This window comes from Trachypithecus francoisi, unplaced genomic scaffold (assembly GCF_009764315.1).
Source record: "Trachypithecus francoisi isolate TF-2019V2 unplaced genomic scaffold, Tfra_2.0 Lachesis_group3, whole genome shotgun sequence".
Lineage (NCBI taxonomy): Eukaryota > Metazoa > Chordata > Mammalia > Primates > Cercopithecidae > Trachypithecus > Trachypithecus francoisi.
The window spans coordinates 98,900,616-98,922,022 of NW_022681468.1; the positions used below are offsets into that span (position 1 = coordinate 98,900,616).

Below are 21,407 nucleotides of genomic sequence, written 5' to 3' on the forward strand. Positions count from 1 at the left end.
CGGAAGCTGGGTAGTAGCAAGCATTTCCCTCTTCACTTGGTGGGCGTAAGTTCTGGGCTCGGGCTGCTCAGTGGCCCACTCTTTCTGGCTGTAGCTGTGGAGAGGGCTTGGCTGAAACGTGAGGGCCGAAATGAGGTACAGGACGCTCCTGGAAAACTGCATAAATTTTAATTAAAGTATGGATTCCGTTTCCAAGAGCCGTCCCTCCGCCCCAGCGGCTCCCCAGGCCTGCCTGTCTCCGCCACCTTGGTGGGCAGGGCTTCCACTCGGCAGTCTTCTGACGGCGACAGCCCAGTGCCTTGGGCACTCGGCTCTTCTGGGAAAGGGGCTCTTTGTCTCCTGGATGACCTCCAGCCCAGGGCCGCACCTAGGGTTCAGACCCATCACCTAGCGATAAACCCAGGCTAAGGCTTGATGAGCAGAAATGAGTACATGGCTGGCCTTGGCGCCTCTTCATCTTCTAGTCTTTACTGATCCCCAGTTAATCTTAGGGTATTGAGGAATTCTTGGTGTCTTTGTATTTTGCCTTTTACAAATGGGGTTCCTGGGCAGGGCTTTTCTAAGAGGAACTTGGTGGCAGTCTTTCATTTAGCAAAGATTGGATGCCCTTTGGAAACCTGGGGAGGTTCTCCAGGAGAGGTAGAGTGCTTCCCTCCTGCTTTTACCTGAACTGATTGATGCTGAGGAGTGCTCTGGAACGCTGCAACACGGGTGCAGACGCAGGGCAGAGGGCAACTTTGGCTGTTCTGTGTTCAGAGTTTATCATGGAGGGCAAGGTGCATTCAGTCCATGAGTCAGATGCCACTCTTTCCGGTTGCAGAAGATAGCCCTGCTTTGGGGTTAAAGTGGGTGGCACTGATCCTGTCAGGACTCGGTTTATGGCTTCTAGCCTTCTGCTGGCTTGTCCTTCTGCAGTGGAAACATGGATGTCCCTGAGTTGGTACTCACAGAAGAGATTGGCTCACCTTTCCCAGCTGTGGCCCAATTACTAACACAGAGGAAGGGCATCCCATGCTTCCCTCCATTGTCTTTCCCACACTGTATTGTAATTGGTATGGTATGTCTTCTTGTCCATGTTCCTGTTACCTCTGTTGAGTGCTAGGACTGTATTTCTGCCATTTCTATCACCAGGGTCTAGTGTACAGAAAGGATTAAATAGGCCTGGTGCGGTGGCTCACACCTGTAATCCTAGCACTTTGGGAGGCTGAGTCGGGTGGATCACCTGAGCTCAGGAGTTCAAGACCAGCCTGGGCTAAATGGTGAAAACAAAAAATACAAAAGTTAGGCATGGTGGTGTGTGCCTGTAGTCCCAGCTACTCGGGAGGCTGAGGCAGGAGAATTACTTGAGCCTGTCAGCGGAGGTTGCAGTGAAGTGAGATCAAGCCATTGTACTTCAGCCTGGGCGACAGAGCATGACCTTGTCTCAGAAAAAAAAAAAAAAAGAAAACAAAACAAAACAAAAAAGAAAGGGGTAAATAAATGGGTACCCTAACTTCCCCATTCTTACACCGGTGGAAGTGCCTTATATTTTGGGGGCATCCAAGCTCTGTGCTTGCTAGTGGGATTTACACAGGTCAAAATGACCAAAGATAGTTTTGCATACTTACGGCTAGTCAGCCTGATGTTGGCACTGGAAAAATAGCGCCTCCCAGCCTTCTTCATTGACAATGAACAGGAGTTGATGGCTGCCGGCTCTCCTGTCCAGGTGAAGTTCTTGGGCTGCAGATGGCACCGGGGAACATGTGGGATTGCAGCATTCATGCTTGGCAGTGCCCCTAAGATCCTGGGGATCGATTTATGGGGCAGAACTGGATGCAGCAAATGAGGAGGGCCCTGCTCTGTGGCAGCCCCTCTTAGGAGCACAAATAGAACCAGACTCACAGGTTTCAGTTCTTGACTGCCCAGCCTGTCCTAACGAAATCTAGGCTAGAGGAGAAGAGCAGCCCCTTACCACATTTTTATGTGAGTTTGGATGGAGCGTTGGACGAAGGAGGTAACTGAAAAAAAATCTCTTCTAGGCCATGGCCACTATTTAACCAGATACTCCTTTGAGGTTCAACAAAAACGGTAGACCCAACAGATTTGCTACTAGCCCAGGGAATAGTGAAAGCGGCAGCTCTTTTGTTGGCCCAAATCTGTTTACTTATCTCCCATTAGAGCCAGGGCACTGACAGTGCTAGGGAGAAAATTATTCAGAAGCCCCTGAGGGTGGTGGCCTTGTTATTTGTCAGTCATGAGTGTGGGGTTATTTGGGGACAGGAATATAGAGAGCAGGTTTCCTGTAAATGAGAAAGTTTGGAGCTGCACTTTGCTAGATGTCATATCTAAAACAAAGGAGCTTGGGAACAGACGTAAAAGGAATCAACAGACCCTCTCCCAAGGTCCAGCTAGTGCACTCTGCTTTCCCAGGCTCCACTGACAGATACCATCACACAAGCCTCCTTTGTTGAGACCACCACCATGTGTTGGGATGACAGCCCTTGTTCCCTTTTCCTCTGGGAGGCTTCACAGGGACCCTCACCCGACTCTCAGGAAGTTTGGGGCCAGGGTGCTGCAGACGGGTGAGCTGCTCTACAATACCCAGGCTTCGGATGAGAGTCTCCCTTTGTAGCAGGGCCTTCATCCGCTCCAGCTCCTCCTCTTCCATAATTTGTTGAGGCCTCATGGTATCCAGCTGTCCCAGCAGCAGCTACAAGGTACATGAGAGATACATGCAGGATCTCCAAGGATGAGTCCCAAACCATCGCCCAGGAGGGCTGCAAGCCTCCTGCCCACTCTACCCTCATCCCTTCCCAGACCCAGGACAGTTCCTTTTGCTGTCCATTCTCTCACTTCATCTTCCAAAGGATCAGATTCAATGTACTGATTAGGAACTCTCTCTCTCTTGTGCATGGGGGGAGAGGACAGCAGAGATTAATTCCCGTCTCTAGTTGTCCCAACCCATTTTCCCGCAGAAAGATAGCCACAAAACCCCTGGCACCTCTTTCTCCCAGTTGTGGTTCCTGTAAGCCAAGCGGGTGGAATGGCTCTGGAGCCCTGCTCTGGGATGGCTTTTCTCCCCAGCTGATTCACCCTGGTTCTGGTCCTTGGCCTTTTGCCTCTTACTGCCCAAGGTCTCCTGCTGTTCCTGCTTAAGGCGGATCTCCTCCAGTTGCTGCCTGACAAGACACAGCAGCTTCAGACACTAGAGAAATGGTGTTGGGGAGAAGAGAGGTGAGGAAAAATGGGGATGGGGAAAGAGTAGGAAATTATAATCTGTTCTTAGGACTGATGGGAGAGCAATGACGGGGGAAGACAGGAAACCTACTAAACTGAAAAGAGTCACTAAGAGTCTGATATGATTTATAGCTCCATTCCTCTGCTCAAGTGTCTGACTTCCTCTTCCCCTGCTGGGAAGCAATGCAGCTTCAGGACTTGTCCCCACCTGGGTGTGCAGAGGAGAATATCGGTCAAAGCACCTGGCACACTCCTCTCTGGCCTTGGAAGCAGCAGTCTCCTGGAAGAGGGAGCCATTGTGCTTGAAGAAGCGGGCATACTTCTCTGTGTCAGGCCCAGGGTAGATCCGCCGGTATTTTCCCAGGTGAGAATCCTCATATCGTTCCTGGTCCAGCATTGCCACGTGGGATGACTCAGTTTTTTCTTTCCTGTGGAAAGCAAGCTCAAGTGAGTCAGAGGAGAGCTGTGGGAATGTTCAGTAGGGAAAGGAAGACTGACTAAGGTTTGGAGCCCCTCCTACTGGGTTCTTGACCTCCCGGGCCCATGCCCAAGTAGGGAAAGCTGCCAAGCCCATCTTTGGCAAGCCCCAAATGTGGGTAGCCATGAAAATAGGCTTGGGCCGGGCGCGGTGGCTCACGCCTGTAATCCCAGCACTTTGGGAGGCCGAGACAGGCAGATCACAAGGTCAGGAGATTGAGACCATCTTGGCTAACATGGTGAAACCCCGTCTCTACTAAAAATACAAAAAATTAGCCGGGTGTGGTGGTGGGTGCCTGTGGTCCCAGCTACTCGGGAGGCTGAGGCAGGAGAATGGCGTGAACCCAGGAGGCAGAGCTTGCAGTGAGCTGAGATTGCGCCACCGCACTCCAGCCTGGGCGACAGAGCGAGACTCTGTCTCACAAAAAAAAAAAAAATAGTCTTGACTTCCAGAAATCTGATTTACTTTTCTTTTCTTTTTTGAGACAGGTTCTTGCACTGTTGCCCAGGCTGGAGTACACTAGCACAATCTCCGCTCACTGCAACCTCTGCCTCCCAGGTTTAAGCAGTTCTCCTGCCTCAGCCTCCCAAGTAGCTGGGATTACAGGCATGCACCACCATGCCTGGCCAATTTTTGTATTTTTAGTAGAGACAGGGTTTCACCATGTTGGCAAGGCTGGACATCAAGTGATCCACCCACCTTGGCCTCCCAAAGTGCTGGGATTATAGGCGTCAGCCACTGTACTCAGCCTGATTTTCATCTTAAGTGGAGAGAGGTCTACTCATAAGCTAGCACTCCATTATCATAGTCTTTTAGGTTTCTGATTGTAAAAGTAACATATGTTTTGATATAAGTTTTCCATTTGGGGGAAAAAAAAAAAAGTGGCCAGGCATGGTGGCTCACACCTGTAATTCCAGCACTTTGGGAGGCCAAGGCAGGTGGATCACTTGAAGTTGGGAATTCGAGACCAGCCTGGTCAACATAGTGAAACCCTGTTTCTACTAAAAATACAGAAATTATCTGGGCATGGTGGTGTGTGCCTGAAGTCCCAGTTACTTGGGAGGCTGAGGCAGGAAAATTTTTTGAACCCAGCAGGTGGAAGTTGCAGTGAGCCAAGATTGCGGCACTGCACTCCAGCCTAGATGACAGAGTAAGACTAGTCTCAAAAAAAAAAAAAGAAAAGAAAAAGAAAAAAGTAATATATGTTCATTACAGAAAATTTAGAAGAGCAGAAAGAAGATAAAGTCTCCCATAATCTTACTATGCAATTAGCCTGTTGATTATGAGCATGGATCTAAGGCAGGACCTCCTGACTTTGAATCCTGGCTCTGCCACTCACTAGCTTGTGCGTCCGTCCGTCCGTCCGTCCTTCCTTTTTTTTTTTTTTTGAGACAGAGTCTTACTCTGTCATCCAGGCTGGAGTGCGGTGGCACAATCTCAGCTCACTGCAACCTCCGCTTCCTGGGTTCAAGCAATTCTTCTGCCTCAGCCTCCTGAGTAGCTAGTACTACAGGCATACACCACCACGCCCAGCTAATTTTTGTATTTTTAGTAGAGATGGGGTTTCACCATTTTGACCAGGATGGTCTCAATCTCTTGACCTCCTGATTTGCCCGCCTTGGCCTCCCAAAGGGCTGAGATTACAGGCGTGAGTCACTGCGCCTGACCGCTTGCTTGCTTTCTTTAAATGAAAATGAAATAATACAACAGGCCGGGCGCGGTGGCTCAAGCCTGTAATCCCAGCACTTTGGGAGGCCGAGGTGGGCGGATCACGAGGTCAGGAGATCGAGACCCTCCTGGCTAACACGGTGAAACCCCGTCTCTACTACAAATACAAAAAACTAGCCGGGCGAGGTGGCGGGCGCCTGTAGTCCCAGCTACTTGGAGGCTGAGGCGGGAGAATGGCGGGAACCCGGGAGGCGGAGCTTGCAGTGAGCCGAGATCGCGCCACTGCACTCCAGCCTGGGTGACACAGCGAGACTCCGTCTCAAAAAAAAAAAAAAAAAAAAAAAAAAAAAATAATACAACAATATTTTTATTTTATTTTTTAATTTAATGTTTTGAAACAAGGTCTCACTCTATCGCCCAGGCTGGAGTGCAGTGATGCAGTCTCAGTTCACTATAACCTCGGCCTCCCAGGCTCAAGCCATCCTCTCACCTCAGCCTCCTGAGCAGCTGGGACCACAGGCATGCACCACCGTGTCTGGCTAATTTTTGTATGTTTTGTAGAGACAGGGTTTTGCATGTTGCCCAGGCTGGTCTCAAACTCATGAGCTCAAGTGATCCACCCGCCTCGGCCTCCTAAAGTGCTGGGATTACAGGCATGAGCCACCACACCTGGCCACAATATTTTTAAATGGCTTCCTAGTACTCTAGTGTACGATTGTATTTTGTTTATTTAGTCCAGTACTGTTCAACCATTTTTCCTTACTGAAAGACACATTTCATGGCCCTCAGGTACCCAGTCCAGTCTTGTGGGAATAGCCAGTATATTTCCAGTTCTACTTCACTCCCATTCATCACGCAGACATCTGAGTGCTTACGGTGTCCCAGGCCCTGTGGCTCTCATGGGGAATCAAACACACTGCCCCCTGCATACTGGAATGCGAGTGGGAAGAGCAATGTGGTCATAGTGGTAACATACATATCATTAACAAATTACAATTTTAGTATTGGTAACCAATTACCATGTTTGTAACTCATTTTACAAAGAAAACAACAATGGGTAACCAACACAGATGTAAATGATTCTCTATTATTGAATGACTAAACTGTTTTCTGTGTTTCTTTGTTACAAAGTTTCTCAGGAACTGGTTTCTAAAGGAGCTTTGTTAGAAAAACAAACCAGCTAATCAAACCACAGAAAGCTCCTTATGTGCTAACATGAGAATGGTTCTAAAATACATTGCTAACCAGGGTGCAGACAGTGTGAAAGTTATGCCTCTGTCTGGGTAGGCAGGGAGAAAAATATTTTGTATAAATACATATACATTAAATGCTGACTATATACACACGATAGTAAGAATGTTGATTGGCTCCAGAGAGTAAAACTGAGTACCTGGAGGAGAAGGGGAGGAGAAAGACTATCCCCTGTATTTTTAAAATTTTGAACATATCTATGATACATGATTTTTTTTTTTTTTTTGAGACCAGGTCTCACTGTGTCACCCAGGCTGGAGTGCAGTGGTGCAAACACGGCTCACTGCAGTCTTGACCTCCTGGGCTCAAGTAACTCTCCCACCTCAGACTCCTGAGTAACTGGGAATACAGGCACACCACCATGCCCAGCTAATTTTTTTATTTTTAAATTATTATTCTTTTGTTTCTTTTTTGTGTTTTAGGTACAGAGTCTCACATGTTGCCCAGTCTGGTCTTGAACTCCAGGGCTCAAGCAGTCCTCCTGCCTCGGCCTCCCAAAATGCTGAGATTACAGATATGAGCCACCAAGCCTGGCCCTGTGATTTTTTAATGCAAATATGAACATATTATTTATGCAAAAAGTTGTTTTTGATAGCAAATCAGCCCCAGGCCACATTCTCCATCTAAAGGAGGACTTTTAGTCTCAGGAATAATGAAGAACTAAACACATGCCAGACACCTAGCACACCTCGATTCTCGTGGCTGTTGGTAGCACTGGAAAAGCCGTTCCTTGACTCGCCGCTTATCCTCCTCCATCACCTTCCTTTTGTCACAGCCCCGGAGGTTGACAAGGGTCATAGCATCACAGAGAAGTGCATCCTTTACCTCTTGATCAAGGCGTGAGTCAGTGGTAAAGCTTGGAGAGTGGTTTACCTGCCAGGAAGAGTCATTATACACCCCTTTCCCTGACCACCTGAGCAGGTGGTAGCCTCTTGCAGGCAGAACTAGAGGGTCTGAGATATTCCTCTCCCATGGCCTCAGCCAGGGAGGCTGGATGCTCTGGCTTCCAAGGCCACAAAACTCTGCCATAGAGATCTCCAATTCACAGACCAGTGAGAGCAAATCAGCTGGCCTGCCTCTCTAGATAGTGTGTCCCTAAAAACTTACATTAGGGCACTGGGGATCCCAAACCTGCATTCCTATGGTAGAGGCCAAAAACCACCAAGATTTGACTCAGCAGGTCAAAAGGGTAGAGATCTTATGCCTTCTGCTGATTCCCACCCACCCCAGGGTTTTCACATCTCCCATTCTGTGTGCCACCACCTGAGTATACCCCTGTCCCAGGTGTCCTATTCAAGGAGGCCTCTGGACCTTGGTTTTGCAAGGAGATAATCCTCACCTCTAGCAGCCAGGGCTTCAACTTGTGGTCCAGCAAGATGTCAAAACCAAGGATCTCAAAACAGGCACATGTACCTCCATTCAGATACTGGGGAAAACAGGTTCGGTAGTTGTGGCGTAGAACAGAATGGGCTGAGATGATGGTTTTGATGATGATGTCCTCGATGTCCCCCCACAGCTCTCCAGGGTTGTAGCTGTGCTCTTGCAGCCAGATGTTGAGTGTCGACAGCTTCCTGCGAGGCCCAGTGCTCAGAAGAAGGCCAGTTTCTAGGCCACTGGGGCCAGGCTGTAGGCAGGAGGCTCCCTCACACTAACCCTAATTGCATGCCTGGGCTTTGAAGGGCTGCTACCAGTTTGGAGCAGGGACTAGTTACCAGGGTGGGGTTTGGGGCTGCACTTAGAGCTCCAAAGTGCAGGCACAGGACAGGGTCTATAAAGGCTGAGTTTCCCTGGGCAATTAGCCTCCCAAGAGCCAGCTCGGTTTCATGGGCTACTGGGACTATGGGGCTAAGCAGCAGAGGAAGCAGGAGAAAACAGAGTAGCGAGTACCTCTTACTGCCCACAGTACCATCCCAGACAAAATTCTCATTGTGTTTGTTGATAGCATAGTTGGTCAGGTGCATGCAGACATTGTCCTGTGGAGAGAGAGTGGCCCTGTGGTCTCAGACTGCATGTGGCCGTCCTCTCCAGCCCTTCATTGCCTTCTTACTCCCCACCCCTCCCAAGGATCTCTTGTCTCCTGTCTCTCTCCACCAGAGGACTGCTATTCTGGACGATCCTGGGGCAGAGGGTGTGCTGGGCTCCTCCAGGTGCTGACCTTTTCTCATTTACCACCTACCAAACACTTGCCTCCCAGCTAGATACTGCAGCTCTTGCTGACTTCATTCCTTGTTCTTTGGTGACAGTGACAAACCTCTCTACCATGTTTCTCTAGAGAACCTCAGCACTCATGGTAGTGGAAAAGAAGAGTGCTTCCCAGTCCCCTTACCAGGTTGTTATGGCTGGGCTCCACATAGGGTGTGGTGGCAAAACGGGCCAGGCCCTCCTCATACATGAATATCCGGAGAGGGTCACAGGATGTGATCAGGACGTAGACTCGCATATCAAACTTGAAGCCATCAATGAGGAAGGGCTGGGAGCACACAAACCCATGAGGGAATAATAACACGTTTGAAGTGCCTACTATGAGCTGTTGTAAGTGCTTCACATACACAGCTCATTGAATTTCCACAATAAACATGTAAAGTAGTTACTGTTATTACTCCCACTTAATAAATGAGGAGAGGCCAGGCGCGGTGACTCATGCCTATAATCCCAGCACTTTGAGAAGCTGAGGAGGGTGGATCACGGGGTGAGGAGTTCAAGACCAGCCTGGCCAAGATGGTGAAACCCCGTGTCTACTAAAAATACAAAAATTAGCTGGGTGTGGTGGTGGGTGCCTGTAATCCCAGCTACTCGGGAGGCTGAGGCAGAGAATTGCTTGAACCTGGGAGGTGGAGGTTGCAGTGAGCCAAGATCGTGTCACAGCACTCCAGCCTGGGCGACACAGCGAGACTCTGTCTCAATCAATCAATAAAGAGACAGAGGCACAGAGAGGGTAAGAAACTTGCCCAAGGTCACATATCTGGGAAGTGGAAAGCTGAGATTTAACCCTAGGCAGGCTGGTTCTGAACCATGGCTGGATACTGCTTCCACGATAAGGGGGCTAGTGGGAAGGGTAGAAGCCTAGGACCAGCTTCCTTCCTGGCTTTTGGGAGAGACAAGGCAGCCCAGTGCTGGGTGTTGGGGAAGGCTGATGGTCCTGAGGCATCCTTCACCTTGGAGATGTATTGCTGGCAGATCATATGCTCTCCTGGCTTGATCTCCCGGGGATTTCGGGTAATGAAGATGCCACGTCCCTGACAGCCACTGTCTGGCTTGCAGATATACGTGCGGGCTTTTCGCTGACGACCGTAGGACTGGAAGTCCCCATAGCTATGTGTAGAGAAGGCCTGGTCAAAAGGTTTCTGTGTATCATGGCTTTCCCATGGCCCCATGGAGCTCTTCCTGCTATCTAGTCCATGCTCTTCCTGGAACACTCAGTCTCAGACCCGACCCTCTTTTCTTTGACCAGCTGAAACTTTCTCATTCCACTTCCATCCCTCTGAGACATTCCTAGGTCACAAGACCAGAGCCTGGAGGGAACTCTGAGAATGACCCTTTTCCTCCCCATGGTATCTCAGCATGGAAGCCAGACCCACTCACTCTGCGGGGAGGCACCAGGTGCGGGGGAAGATGTTGTATTCAGAGGGATAGAGTTTGTGCATGCGGTTGAGGTTCCGAGCCAGCAGATCTTTGCGGCAGATTTCTGTCATGCCAGGGAAGTGGTTGATTTTCTGAAACACAGCCAGTTAGTACGAGCCCCCAGAGTAAGTGGCAGTTCCTGGGCATCCCAGGGCATCCCAGGAAGCAGTGGAGGAGGATCGGGAAGGTTAAGGGAGAAGTCACAGTGGAGGTAGCACTGCACCGAGGACCTCAAGGGCAAAAATAGGAAGATTCCTTGAGGCAGGTGAGAAAACCTTCTGTGACTCCTGCCCAACACACACATCCACACTGAGCTCAGCAAATGAGGGGCAGTGAGAAAGGATGTACCTAGCCAAGACTGTGGCTTCCACAGTCTCCACCTTCTAACATCCCTCAGACCACCAAGCCTAGTCCTCTAACAATAACTAATGCATGGTAGCACAAAGCAGACAATGAGACGAAAGCATTTCCCAAAAGACACAAAAGAGAAAAGGAAACTAAGAACCGGCCCCAAGGAATGTGGTACCATGGCACCCACAGAGGGTGTGGCATCGCCCTGGTGTCTGCCAGAAACCCCTGGCTGCTCTGTCCTGCCGGGTGGGTGGCAGCATCTGGGATGCCACCAAGCAAAGAACAAATAATGAAATAGGATGTGCCCACCAGACACTTCCTTCAGGTAATTCCAGAGACCCAGGAGAATCTTTCCATTGGAAAAGAATACCCTGGGGGTGGTCTTTCCTGTCTGCACAGGGGGACAGTCACAAAGAGTACACTAAGTGCTCTCTCACTGGCTTTCCCAGTCACTGGCTGCACTCACTGTATGAACTTAGTATTTCTCACTCTCCATGTCCTAACCAAGGGATATCTGCTGCTCAGGGCTGTTCTTGAGGATTTAATGGGCTAATAATATAAAAGCATTTAACACAGGGTCTGTTGTACAGTAAGTCCTCAATGAATGCTGCTAATTATTGTTATCCTCATGCCGTTTTTTCGTTTTTGTTTTTGTTTTTTTGAGACGGAGTCTCGCTCTGTCGCCCGGGCTGGAGTGCAGTGGCCGGATCTCAGCTCACTGCAAGCTCCACCTCCTGGGTTTACACCATTCTCCTGCCTCAGCCTCCCGAGTAGCTGGGACTACAGGCGCCCGCCACCTCGCCCGGCTAGTTTTTTGTATTTTTTAGTAGAGACGGGGTTTCACCGTGTTAGCCAGGATGGTCTCGATCTCCTGACCTCGTGATCCGCCCGTCTCGGCCTCCCAAAGTGCTGGGATTACAGGCTTGAGCCACTGCGCCCGGCCTATCCTCATGCTGTTTTTTTTTTTTTTTTTCCCCTTCCCTGAGACAGGGTCTCCCTCTGTCGCCCAAGCTGGAATGCAGTGGTGTGATCTCAGCTCACTGCAGCCTCTACCTCCCAGGCTCAAGAGATCCTCCTGTCTCAGACTCCCAAATAGCTGGGACTAAAGTCATGCACCACCATGCCTAGCTAATTTTTTTATTCTTTTTGTATTTTTGGTAGAGACTGGGTTTTGCCTGTTGCTGGTCTCAAAGTCCTGAGTTCAAGCAACCTGCCTGCTTTGGCTTCCCAAAGGGATTTTAGGCATGAGCCATTGTACCCAGCCTGCTATCCTCATTTTACAAATGCCCCTCCTTTGGAACTTTTTTTTTTTTTTTTTGAGATGGAGTCTCGCTCTGTTGCCCAGGCTGGAGTGCAATGATGCAATCTTGGCTCACTGCAATCTCCTCCTCCCAGGTTCAAGCAATCCTCCTGCCTCAGCCTCCTAAGTAGCTGGGATTACAAGTGTGTGCCACCACGCCTGGCTAATTTTTGTATTTTTAGTAGAGATGGGGTTTTACCATGTTGGTCAGGCTGGTCTTGAACTCCTGACCTTGTGATCTGCCTGCCTTGGCCTCCCAAAATGTTAGGATTACAGGCGTGAGCCACCGTGCCTGGCCTTGTTTTTTTATTTTTAAAACAGGGTCTCACTCTGTCACTCACCCAGGCTGAAGTATAGTGGCATGATCTCTGCTCATTGCAACCTCCACCTTCTGGGTTCAAGCGAACTCCTGACCTGAAGTGATCCACCCGCCTCAGCCTCCCAAAGTGGTGAGATTACAGGTGTGAGCCACCACGCCCAACCTCCTTTGGAGCTTCTTGAGAACTTCTAGCACTTGCTTTCTCTCTTCGGCACCTCTCCCAAGACTAGTCATGGGACAGGTTTTAATTTCCTCAACTTCCTGCCTTGCTTCCCCAAAGAATAAGCCTGCAGACCCTTTTAAATTATTTTATTGCTGATCACCACAAACACCCAATTAGAGGATAATAAAAATATCACAAGGCAGTTCTGTTCTTGTGGACCCCAGTGGATCATTCCTGAATTTCTTGCCACCAGGCAGGACCCTGCAGTCTCCTAATGGATGTGGAATGTTAAGCTAAGTTGCTTAGAAGGCTGGATCATTCAGCTGGCCCTGATGTTAGCTCTGAAGCTGCCTCCCAGTATTCTCCCTAAGATGAGCTCACCCACCCTGGAGAGGGCCAGCTACACACAGATGCCACCAAGCAAAGCACAAATAATGAGATAGGATGTGCCCACCAGACACTTCCTTCCGGTAATTCCAGAAACCCAAGATCTCCAAGAGGAGATCTTTCCACTGGAAAAGAAGACCCTGGGGGGTGCTCTTTCCTGTCTGCACAAGGGGACAGCCACAAAGAGTAGCAGTCTTGGGTGCCTGGGCAAGGAGGTGGGAAAAGTCATTCTGGGGCCCTAGCCCCTGTAGGCTCTCAGGCCGGGAGATGGGTACCTGAAACCTCTTCATGTCCATGACTTGTTCCAGCGAGACAGAGCAGTCTGTCCAGTACAGAGTCCATTCTTCATCCTCCCCCACCTCTTTCAGGCCACACATTTGGGCTGCCCGACGCACTGCAGAGACAGGGAGATCAGTGGTGCCAGCATGGACACCAGCAACTAGCCCTGGAACTGTGTAGCTGGGTCAGGTAAGGTATACACCTGACCTGAGGGCAGGTTGAAGAGGGAGGTAGTTCTCGCCTCAGCCCCGCACTTTAGTTACCACATGGCAATTTCAAGTTCTTAGGGGCTGTTAGGGCCCTTCCAAAATACCTAGCAGAGAAAACTAGAACCTGGTTTTCTGTTTGTTTGTTTTTTAGAGACAGAGTTTCTCCCTTGTTGCCCAGGCTGGAGTGCAATGGCGTGGTCTCTGCTCACTGCAACCTCTGCCTGTCAGGTTCAAGTGATTCTCATGCTTCAGCCTCCCCAATAGCTGGGACTACAGGAGCCCACTAACACACCTGGGAAATTTTTGTATTTTTAGTAGAGATGGTGTTTCGCCATGTTGGCCAGGCTGGTCTTGAACTCCTGAGCTCAGGAGATTCGCCCGCCTTGGTATCCCAAAGTGTTGGGATTACAGGCGTGGGCCACCGTGCCCGGCTGCTCCTGTCAGTCTTATCCCTCAATCACGGATGTTTGTGGCTTGGGGAGCCGCCTATAGGTAGGGGTCACACTGGCACTTCATACTCCACACTTGGGTGGCTCCTTATAAAGATGCCAGAGGGCAGGCCGGGCGCGGTGGCTCAAACCTGTAATCCCAGCACTTTGGGAGGCCAAGACGGGCGGATCACGAGGTCAGGAGATGGAGACCATCCTGGCTAACCCGGTGAAACCCCGTCTCTATTAAAAGATACAAAAAAACTAGCCAGGCGAGGTGGCAGGCACCTGTAGTCCCAGCTGCTGGGGAGGCTGAGGCAGGAGAATGGTGTGAACCTGGGAGGCGGAGCTTGCAGTGAGCCAAGATCGCGCCACTGCACTCCAGCCTGGGTGACAGTGTGAGACTCCGTCTCAAAAAAAAAAAAAAAAAAGATGCCAGAGGGAATATTAGGGGAAGGACCTAGCTGGAGATTTTCTTTTTTTCTTAATTGTTGAAGTCCCTTCAAATCTTCCTTGAAAAAACTTTTAAGCTTGTCTCATCACTGGTAAAATCTGTGAAGGGTCTGGCATGGTGGCTCCTGCCTGTTATGCCAGGTCTTTGAGAAGCTGAAGTTGGAGGATCACTTGAGCCCAGGAGTTCAAGACCAGCCTGGGCAACATAGCAAGACTCTGTCTCTACAAAACATTTAAGAATTAGCTGGGCAGGCTAGGCAAGGTGGCTCACACCTGTAAACCCAGCACTTTGGGAGGCCGAGGTGGGTGGATCACCTGAGGTCAGGAGTTCGAGACCATCCTGGCCAACATGGAGAAACCCCGTCTCTCCTAAAAGTACAAAATTAGCCAGGTGTGGTGGCACATGCCTGTAATCCCAGCTACTTGGGAGGCTGAGGCAGGAAAATCACTTGAACCTGGGAGGTGGAGGTTGCAGTGAGCCGAGATCACACCATAGCATTCCAGCCTGGGCAACAAGAGTGAAACTTGGTCTCAAAAATAAATAAATAAATAAAAAGAATTAGCTGAGCATAGTGGTGCAGGCCTGTAGTCCCAGCTACTGGGAAGCTCAGGTAGGAAGATGGCCTTGAGCTCAGGAGTTCAAAGCTGCATTAAGCTATGATTGCAATACTGCACTCCGGCCTGGATGACAAAGCAAGACGCTGTCTCAAAAATAAATAAATAGAATCTGGGAAGGGTGGGCAGTGGTGAGTGGTGGCTCTTGGACTTTTTTTTTTTTTTCCTTGTTTACTGTGAAGATACCCTCCCTAACACTGAGACTGTCTCACTGCAATGTCTCAGCTGCCAGTGTCTGAGGCAGAGGACACCTAGGAAGCTCAGTACAGGTTATAGGCAAGCCTGCCAGGCCCCAGGGGCTGGAAGCCTGATCGGGGGTCCATTCCAGAGGAAGAGCAGCAGCTGTAGGCACCCTGTTATGCACCATAGTGTGAGCGACGGGCTGGGTGCTTACCACTCTCATACTTGCAGTTGGTCAGGTTGATGGCCAGGGATCTAGAATGGAGGAATAGCATAAATCAGGCAGAGTGGGAGGGAAGGACAGGCACTCAGACGAAGAGACATCCAACAAATTCACAACACAATTCCTTTTCTCTAGAAGCCACTTAAAAGAAAGAACAGGACGATATAAACAGGCTGGGATTCCAAAATGAACCAGCCTAAATAGTTCTGAATTTTGTTTCTGTTGTATCAAAGGGTTAATGATGCTCCAGCATTTCCTGTCCTCTTTTGTAGGCTAAAGGGAAGATCTTAGATCCCAGCTCCCCCAAATGTTGAAGGGAGGCCAGTGGGTTACTCCCTGGAGCTGGGCAGTTGAGGGGATCTAGGGAATAGTTACCTGCGTTTCCGCCTTCTCTTCCTCCTCCCAGCTTCTAAGTCGCCTGTGTCAACTGGGGCTATGACTTTCTTCGGAATTTTTGTGGCTATAATGGGTGAGGGAACCCCATTTTTAAATGCCTTATAGTCAGCTTTTAAGAGAGCCTGCTGTGAAGAGTTAGAGGGGATGGTAGCTTCCTCTTTAACACATTTCTCAGATTCCTTTTTCTCAACATAGTCTTCCTCTGATTCGCTGGTCCTACAGGTACTCGGCTCCATTCTCTCAGATTCTGAGGGGTTGGGAGGTGGGAATGAAGTGTATATCAGACCTCCCTCAGGCCCTAGAAGGCCTGAAGGAATCCACCAGAACGACCTTCATGCTGTTTTAAAGGAATGTTGCTGCCCCTTCAGGACAAAACAGTTTCACTGAGGAATGGGATGTGTCCAGGTAGGTGGAGGTGCATGGGAGTGGAAGATACCAGTGAGATGTGGATTCCCTGATGACAAGCCTCAATCATCCAGGATCACACTGGATCATACAATGCACAGGGGTGCCTTCAGTAGTTGGACACAGATGGTACGGGCCATGACCATGGCTCTTTTGTACCTGATTGGGAAGGAGGATGGCTGGCAGTGCTGTGGGGACCTTCGCTTTAAAATACAGCTGAATCGGCCAGGCGCAGTGGCTCACGCCTGTAATCCCAGCACTTTGGTAGGCTGAGGTGGGTGGATCACGAGGTCAGGAGATGGAGACCATCCTGGCTAGGACGGTGAAACCCCGTCTCTACTAAAAATGCAAAAAATTAGCTGGGCGTGGTGGCACGTGCCTGTAGTCCTAGCTACTCGGGAGGGTGAGGCAGGAGAATAGCTTGAACCCGGGAAGCAGAGGTTGCAGTGAGCTGACATTGCGCCACTGCACTCCAGCCTGGGCAACAGAGCGAGACCCCATCTCAAAAAATACAATACAATACAATACAATACAACACAACACAACACAACACAGCTGAAGGCCGGGCGCAGTAGGTCATGCCTGTAATCCCAGCACGTTGGGAGGCTGAGGCCGGTAGATCACTTGAGGTCAGGAGTTGGAGACCAGCCTGATCAACATGGGGAAACCCCGTCTCTCCTAAAAATACAAAAATTAGCTGGGCATGGTGGTGCGTTGCCTGTAGTCCCACCTACTCAGGAGGCTGAGGCAACAGAATCACTTTAATTTGGCAGGTGGAGGTTGCAGTAAGCCGAAATCACACCACTGCACTCCAGCCTGGGCGACAGAGCAAGAGTCTTTAAATAAATGAATAGATAAAATACAGCTGAAGGCCAAAAGCCCCCTACACTGGCCCTTTCCCTGTCCCAGGACTCATTTTCTGCACGTGTACACATTAGGGACAGGCACCTGATGGCTAAGACCCTTTGGGCTGTGACAGTGGAGACTGCCCACCCATGGTTCCGAGGAGAGCTGAGGGACTGCTGGGTCCGCCCCTAGCGGCCTGGGGCTGCACTCAGCAGGCCGCTCATGTCCCCTCTTCCCCTGGCTCCAGTTCTCCCTGGGCGTTTCTGGGCGTCCGGAACCGCCTCCTCGTTTCACAGGACTGGCTGTCCCCACGATCGCGAGGGGGAACCTCTTCCCCTGCAGGGGTTCACTCCTAGCTCCCGGCGGCCGTGGCGGCGGCAGCAGGGGCAGCGCTTCCTTAAGCAAGGCAGTGGCCACTGCCGTTGCCATGGACACGAGGGCAGCTCCCATTGGAGAAGCGTTCTGGGGGCGGGGCCTCCCTGCAGCCACACCTACTTGGGCGCCGGCCGAGGCCATCTTGGGCGGGGGGCGGGTAACAGCATTTGCCCTTTGGAGCTGGCCAGCCTCGAGGCCAGATTCCTCCGGTGCATCATGGGACTTGCAGCCCTCCTGCTTCGAAGCCAGTTCTCACCGCACTCCCATCTTTCCCTAAACTCCGGGCCAAGGAATTTGGTCAAGCATATGATCAGGACAAAGAGCTGTTTGCCTTCCCTCAATTCTTTTTTTTCTTTTTCTTTTTTTATTTTTTTTGAGATGGGGTCTTGCTGTGTCACCCAGGCTGGAGTGCAGTGGAATGCACCATCATAGCTCACTGCAGCCTGGACCTCCTGGGCTCAAGCAATCCTCCTGCCTCAGCCTCCCCAGTAGCTGTGACTACAGGAGGGCGTCACCACACTGGGCTCAATTCTTTAATAACTCTAAGTTTAGCTAGCACAGCGTATGCATTCAAGAGTGACAGCCGGCCGGGCGCGGTGGCTCAAGCCTGTAATCCCAGCACTTTGGGAGGCCGAGACGGGCGGATCACAAGGTCAGGAGATCGAGACCACCCTGGCGAACACGGTGAAACCCCGTCTCTACTAAAAAATACAAAAAACTAGCTGGGCAAGGTGGCGGGTGCCTGTAGTGCCAGCTGCTCGGGAGGCTGAGGCAGGAGAATGGTGTAAACCCGGGAGGCGGAGCTTGCAGTGCACTCCAGCCTGGGCAACAGAGCGAGATTCCCTCTCAAAAAAAAAAAAAAAAAAAAAAAGAGTGACAGCCATCGTAAGGCCATGTGCCTTTCAAGGCTTTCCCTCTGGTGGACTGAGATAGCTCCACCCTGATCACAGTGCTCCTTCACTGCCACCTTCTCTTCCTGACATCCACCCACTTTGATTTCTGCTCACCACCTCCACCCAACTCAGCTCAACTTGTCACCCTAAAATTATACTGTGTGGCTAAATCTAGAGAACACTTAAAAATACATGAACTTTTAAAAAATTATTATTATCTTATTTTTTTGAGACTGAGTCTTGCTTTGTAGCCCAGTCTGGAGTGCAGTGGTGTGATCGCAGCTCACTGCAACTTTACTTACCCTCCCAGGCTCAAGCAATCCTCTCACTTCAGCCTCCCAAGTAGCTGGGGCTACAGGTGCGCACCACCATGCCCGGCTAATTTTTGTATTTTTTTGTAGAGACGGGGTTTTGCCATGTTGGCCAGGCTGATCTTGAACTCCTGGCCTCAAGTGACCTGCCCACCTTGGCTTCCCAAAGTGGTGGGATTACAGGCATGAACCACTGCGCCCAGCCTAAAAAGGCATGGACATTCTCTAATTCATAGACTTTGTTTTTGTTGTTATTGTCTATCAAGATAAACTATTTCTTTGCCCACATATTCATGTTTCATAGTTCAGGAACATAGGTTAATGATAAACTTCTATGTAATTTAACCCAAAGAAATTGTTTATATTCCAAAATCACTTTGAACTTTGAAAGATACCACCCTTCCTCATCTCCTCAAAATATTTCATAGAATCAGCCAGGCTGGGTGGCTGGCCCTGTAGTCCCAGCTACTAGGAAGGGTGAGGTGGGAGGATCTCTTGAGCATGGGAGTTAAGAGGATGCAGTGAGCTATGATTATGCCACTGCACTCCAGCTTGGGTGACAGAGTGAGAACTCGTATTTAAAAAAACAAGTATCTGGCCAGGTGCGGTGGCTCATGCCTGTAATCCCAGCACTTTGGGAGGCTGAGGCAGGTGGATCACGAGGTCAGGAGTTCGAGACCAGCCTGCCCAATATGGTGAAACCCCGTCTCTACTAAAAATATAAAAATTAGCTGGGTGTGGTGGTGCGCGCCTGTAGTCCCAGATCTTCAGGAAGCCGAGGCAGGAGAATCGCTTGAACCCGGGACGCAGAGGTTGCAGTGAGCCGAGGCCGTGCCACTGCACTCCAGCCTGGATGACAGAGCAAGACTCTGTCTCAAAAGAAGAAAAAAAAAAAGGGAAAGAAAGAAATGGTCCTCCTGGAAATGTTCTGCAGTCCCTTGACTTCCAGGACACTCATTGCATCAATAAACAATTTAGTGTTCTAGGGACTGTTCTAGGCTCTGGACCATCATTTCTTGCCTGAATTGCTACCATTCAGTAATTTTTTTTTTTTTTGAGACGGTCTCACTCTTGTCGCCCAGGCTGGAGTGCAATGGTTCGTGCTTGGCTCACTGCAACCTCTGCCTCCAGGTTCAAGCGATTCTTCTGCCCCAGCCTCCCAAGTAGCTGGGATTACAGGCGTCTGCCACCACGCCTGGCTAATTTTTGTATTTTTTAGTAGAGACGGGGTTTCACCATGTTGGCCAGCCTGGTCTCGAACTCCTGACTTCAAGTGATTCGCCTGCCTTGGCTTCCCAAAATGCTAGGATTACAGGTGTGAGCGACTGTGCCCGGCCAACCCAAGACTTCTTTTACTTGCTGTGTAAAAGTTAAGGGAGCTAAAAGGAAAATGGGATTTCACACCCACATACTCTCTTAAAATAGTGTCTACTGACTGGTTCCTCTGGAACCAGTGTGGAAATATCTGGAGTAACAGGGCAGAATAAAGCAACGAGATAAAGAAAAAATTTCCCACATTGACTCAGATGCAGACAGAGGAACAACGACTTAGCTCTGGATTTTGTGTCTATATCAAGAGGAGCTTCTAAAATGCTTGGGAAAGACCCCAAGAGGGATGGCTGGGGCTCAGGGAGGGCAAACTGTTAAGGACAGCACTACCTACCATGGGAACCAGTGACTGGAGAGGCAGTCACAAGCACACATTGTCCCAGCTCATCTTCTGGTACCTGTCTGTGCTGCCGTCCCGACTCCAGCTGTCTGACTTTGAACAAATTACAAACTGTCAGTCTCCATCCCCTTTTTTGAATGGAGGTATTAAGACGACTCAGGCCGAATCTCTTGAACCCGGGAGGGAGAGGTTGCAGTGAGCCGAGATCGTGCCACCACACTCTAGCCTGGGCGATAGAGCGAAACTCCGTCTCAAAAAAAAAAAAAAAAAAAAAAAGACTCAGGCCAGGTGCAGTGGCTCATGCCTGTAATCTCAGCACTTTGGGAGGCTGAAGTGGGAGGATCTTGAGGCCAGGAGTTTAAGACCAACCTGGGCAACTTGGCAAGACCCTGTCTCCACAAAAAATAGCGTGGTGTGGTGGTGCATGCCTGTGGTCCCAGCTACTTGGGAAGCTGAGATGGGAGTATTGTTTAAGCCCAGGAGGTTGAGGCTACAGTTAGCTGTGTTCATAGCACTGCACTCCAGCCTGGGTAACAGTGACCCTGTGTCAAAAAAAAAAACAAAACACAACAACAACAACAAAAAACACTGAAGCAAGGTGTGGTGGCATCTTAGCACTTTGGGAGGCCAAGGTGGGAGGATTTCTTGAGGCCAGGAGTTTGACAGCAACCTGGGCAACATAGCAAGACCCTGTCTCTACAAAAAACTAAAAAAATTAGCCAGGTGTGATGGTGCACACCTGTCATCCCAGCTACTCAGGGGGCTGAAGTGGGAGGGTAGCTTGAGCCCAATAGTTCCAGTCTGCAGTGAGCTGTGATTGCACCACTGCACCCAGCCTTACAAAAAAATAAAGACATGCACCTGGGAAATTGTGATGACACTGTGTTTTTACATCAGATGATGTCAGTGAAGAGCATTCAACTCAGTGTTGGGGGCTAGAGGAAAGCTCAAGGTGGCCGGGAAAGTGGAGGGGGGCATTTGGGTGGAGCAGGGCTAAATGGAAAGAAGGAATGAAGAAATAAAAATAAGTGGTGAGCAAAGGGGAATAAACGGAGAGGCTGAGAACAGAAATGGCAGCTCAGTGCTGGAGGCACATGCACTATCACCTTGCTAACATTTGATATCAAAGAAAGACAAAGTCCAAATATAAAGTCGGGAGTGTGTAACTGTCACACACACTCCTTTTTAACACCACTGGGGCTTGATCAAGAACGGGGAGAGGTAGCAGATACATTCATGAAGTCTGACTCAGTAGAATTTTTGTAGGCTTTCTCCCCTTTAAAGAGACCATTATCAACTCCCCTTTAAAAAGATCATTATTAGCTCTTTCTTTATCCTTCTTCTTAGGCTGAGATAGGTGAGAAGGCAGCC

At 49.9% G+C, this 21,407-nt stretch overlaps 1 protein-coding gene across 2 annotated transcripts; it reads right to left on the reverse strand.

Moving 5' to 3' along the window:
* Window positions 1-19: 19 nt before the first annotated feature.
* Window positions 20-17,848, reverse strand: LOC117070212 (tubulin polyglutamylase TTLL13P). Of its 2 annotated transcripts, XM_033189013.1 has the most exons (17): window positions 16,936-17,848; window positions 15,517-15,784; window positions 15,133-15,173; window positions 13,030-13,148; window positions 10,196-10,326; window positions 9,769-9,925; window positions 8,940-9,083; window positions 8,501-8,586; window positions 7,953-8,184; window positions 7,302-7,486; window positions 3,459-3,644; window positions 2,981-3,158; window positions 2,522-2,689; window positions 1,608-1,719; window positions 666-909; window positions 246-367; window positions 20-156 (listed from the first exon to the last, which is right to left on the reverse strand). In XM_033189013.1, the coding sequence occupies exons 1-17, from the start codon at window positions 16,937-16,939 to the stop codon at window positions 68-70; spliced, it is 2,466 nt and encodes an 821-aa protein (XP_033044904.1). In that variant the 5' UTR covers window positions 16,940-17,848; the 3' UTR covers window positions 20-67. The 2 variants fall into 2 exon arrangements, with proteins under 2 accessions (XP_033044904.1, XP_033044905.1); XM_033189014.1 differs by lacking the exons at window positions 20-156; window positions 246-367 and having other exon boundaries at window positions 662-909; window positions 1,608-1,911.
* Between the last annotated feature and the right edge of the window lie 3,559 nt (window positions 17,849-21,407).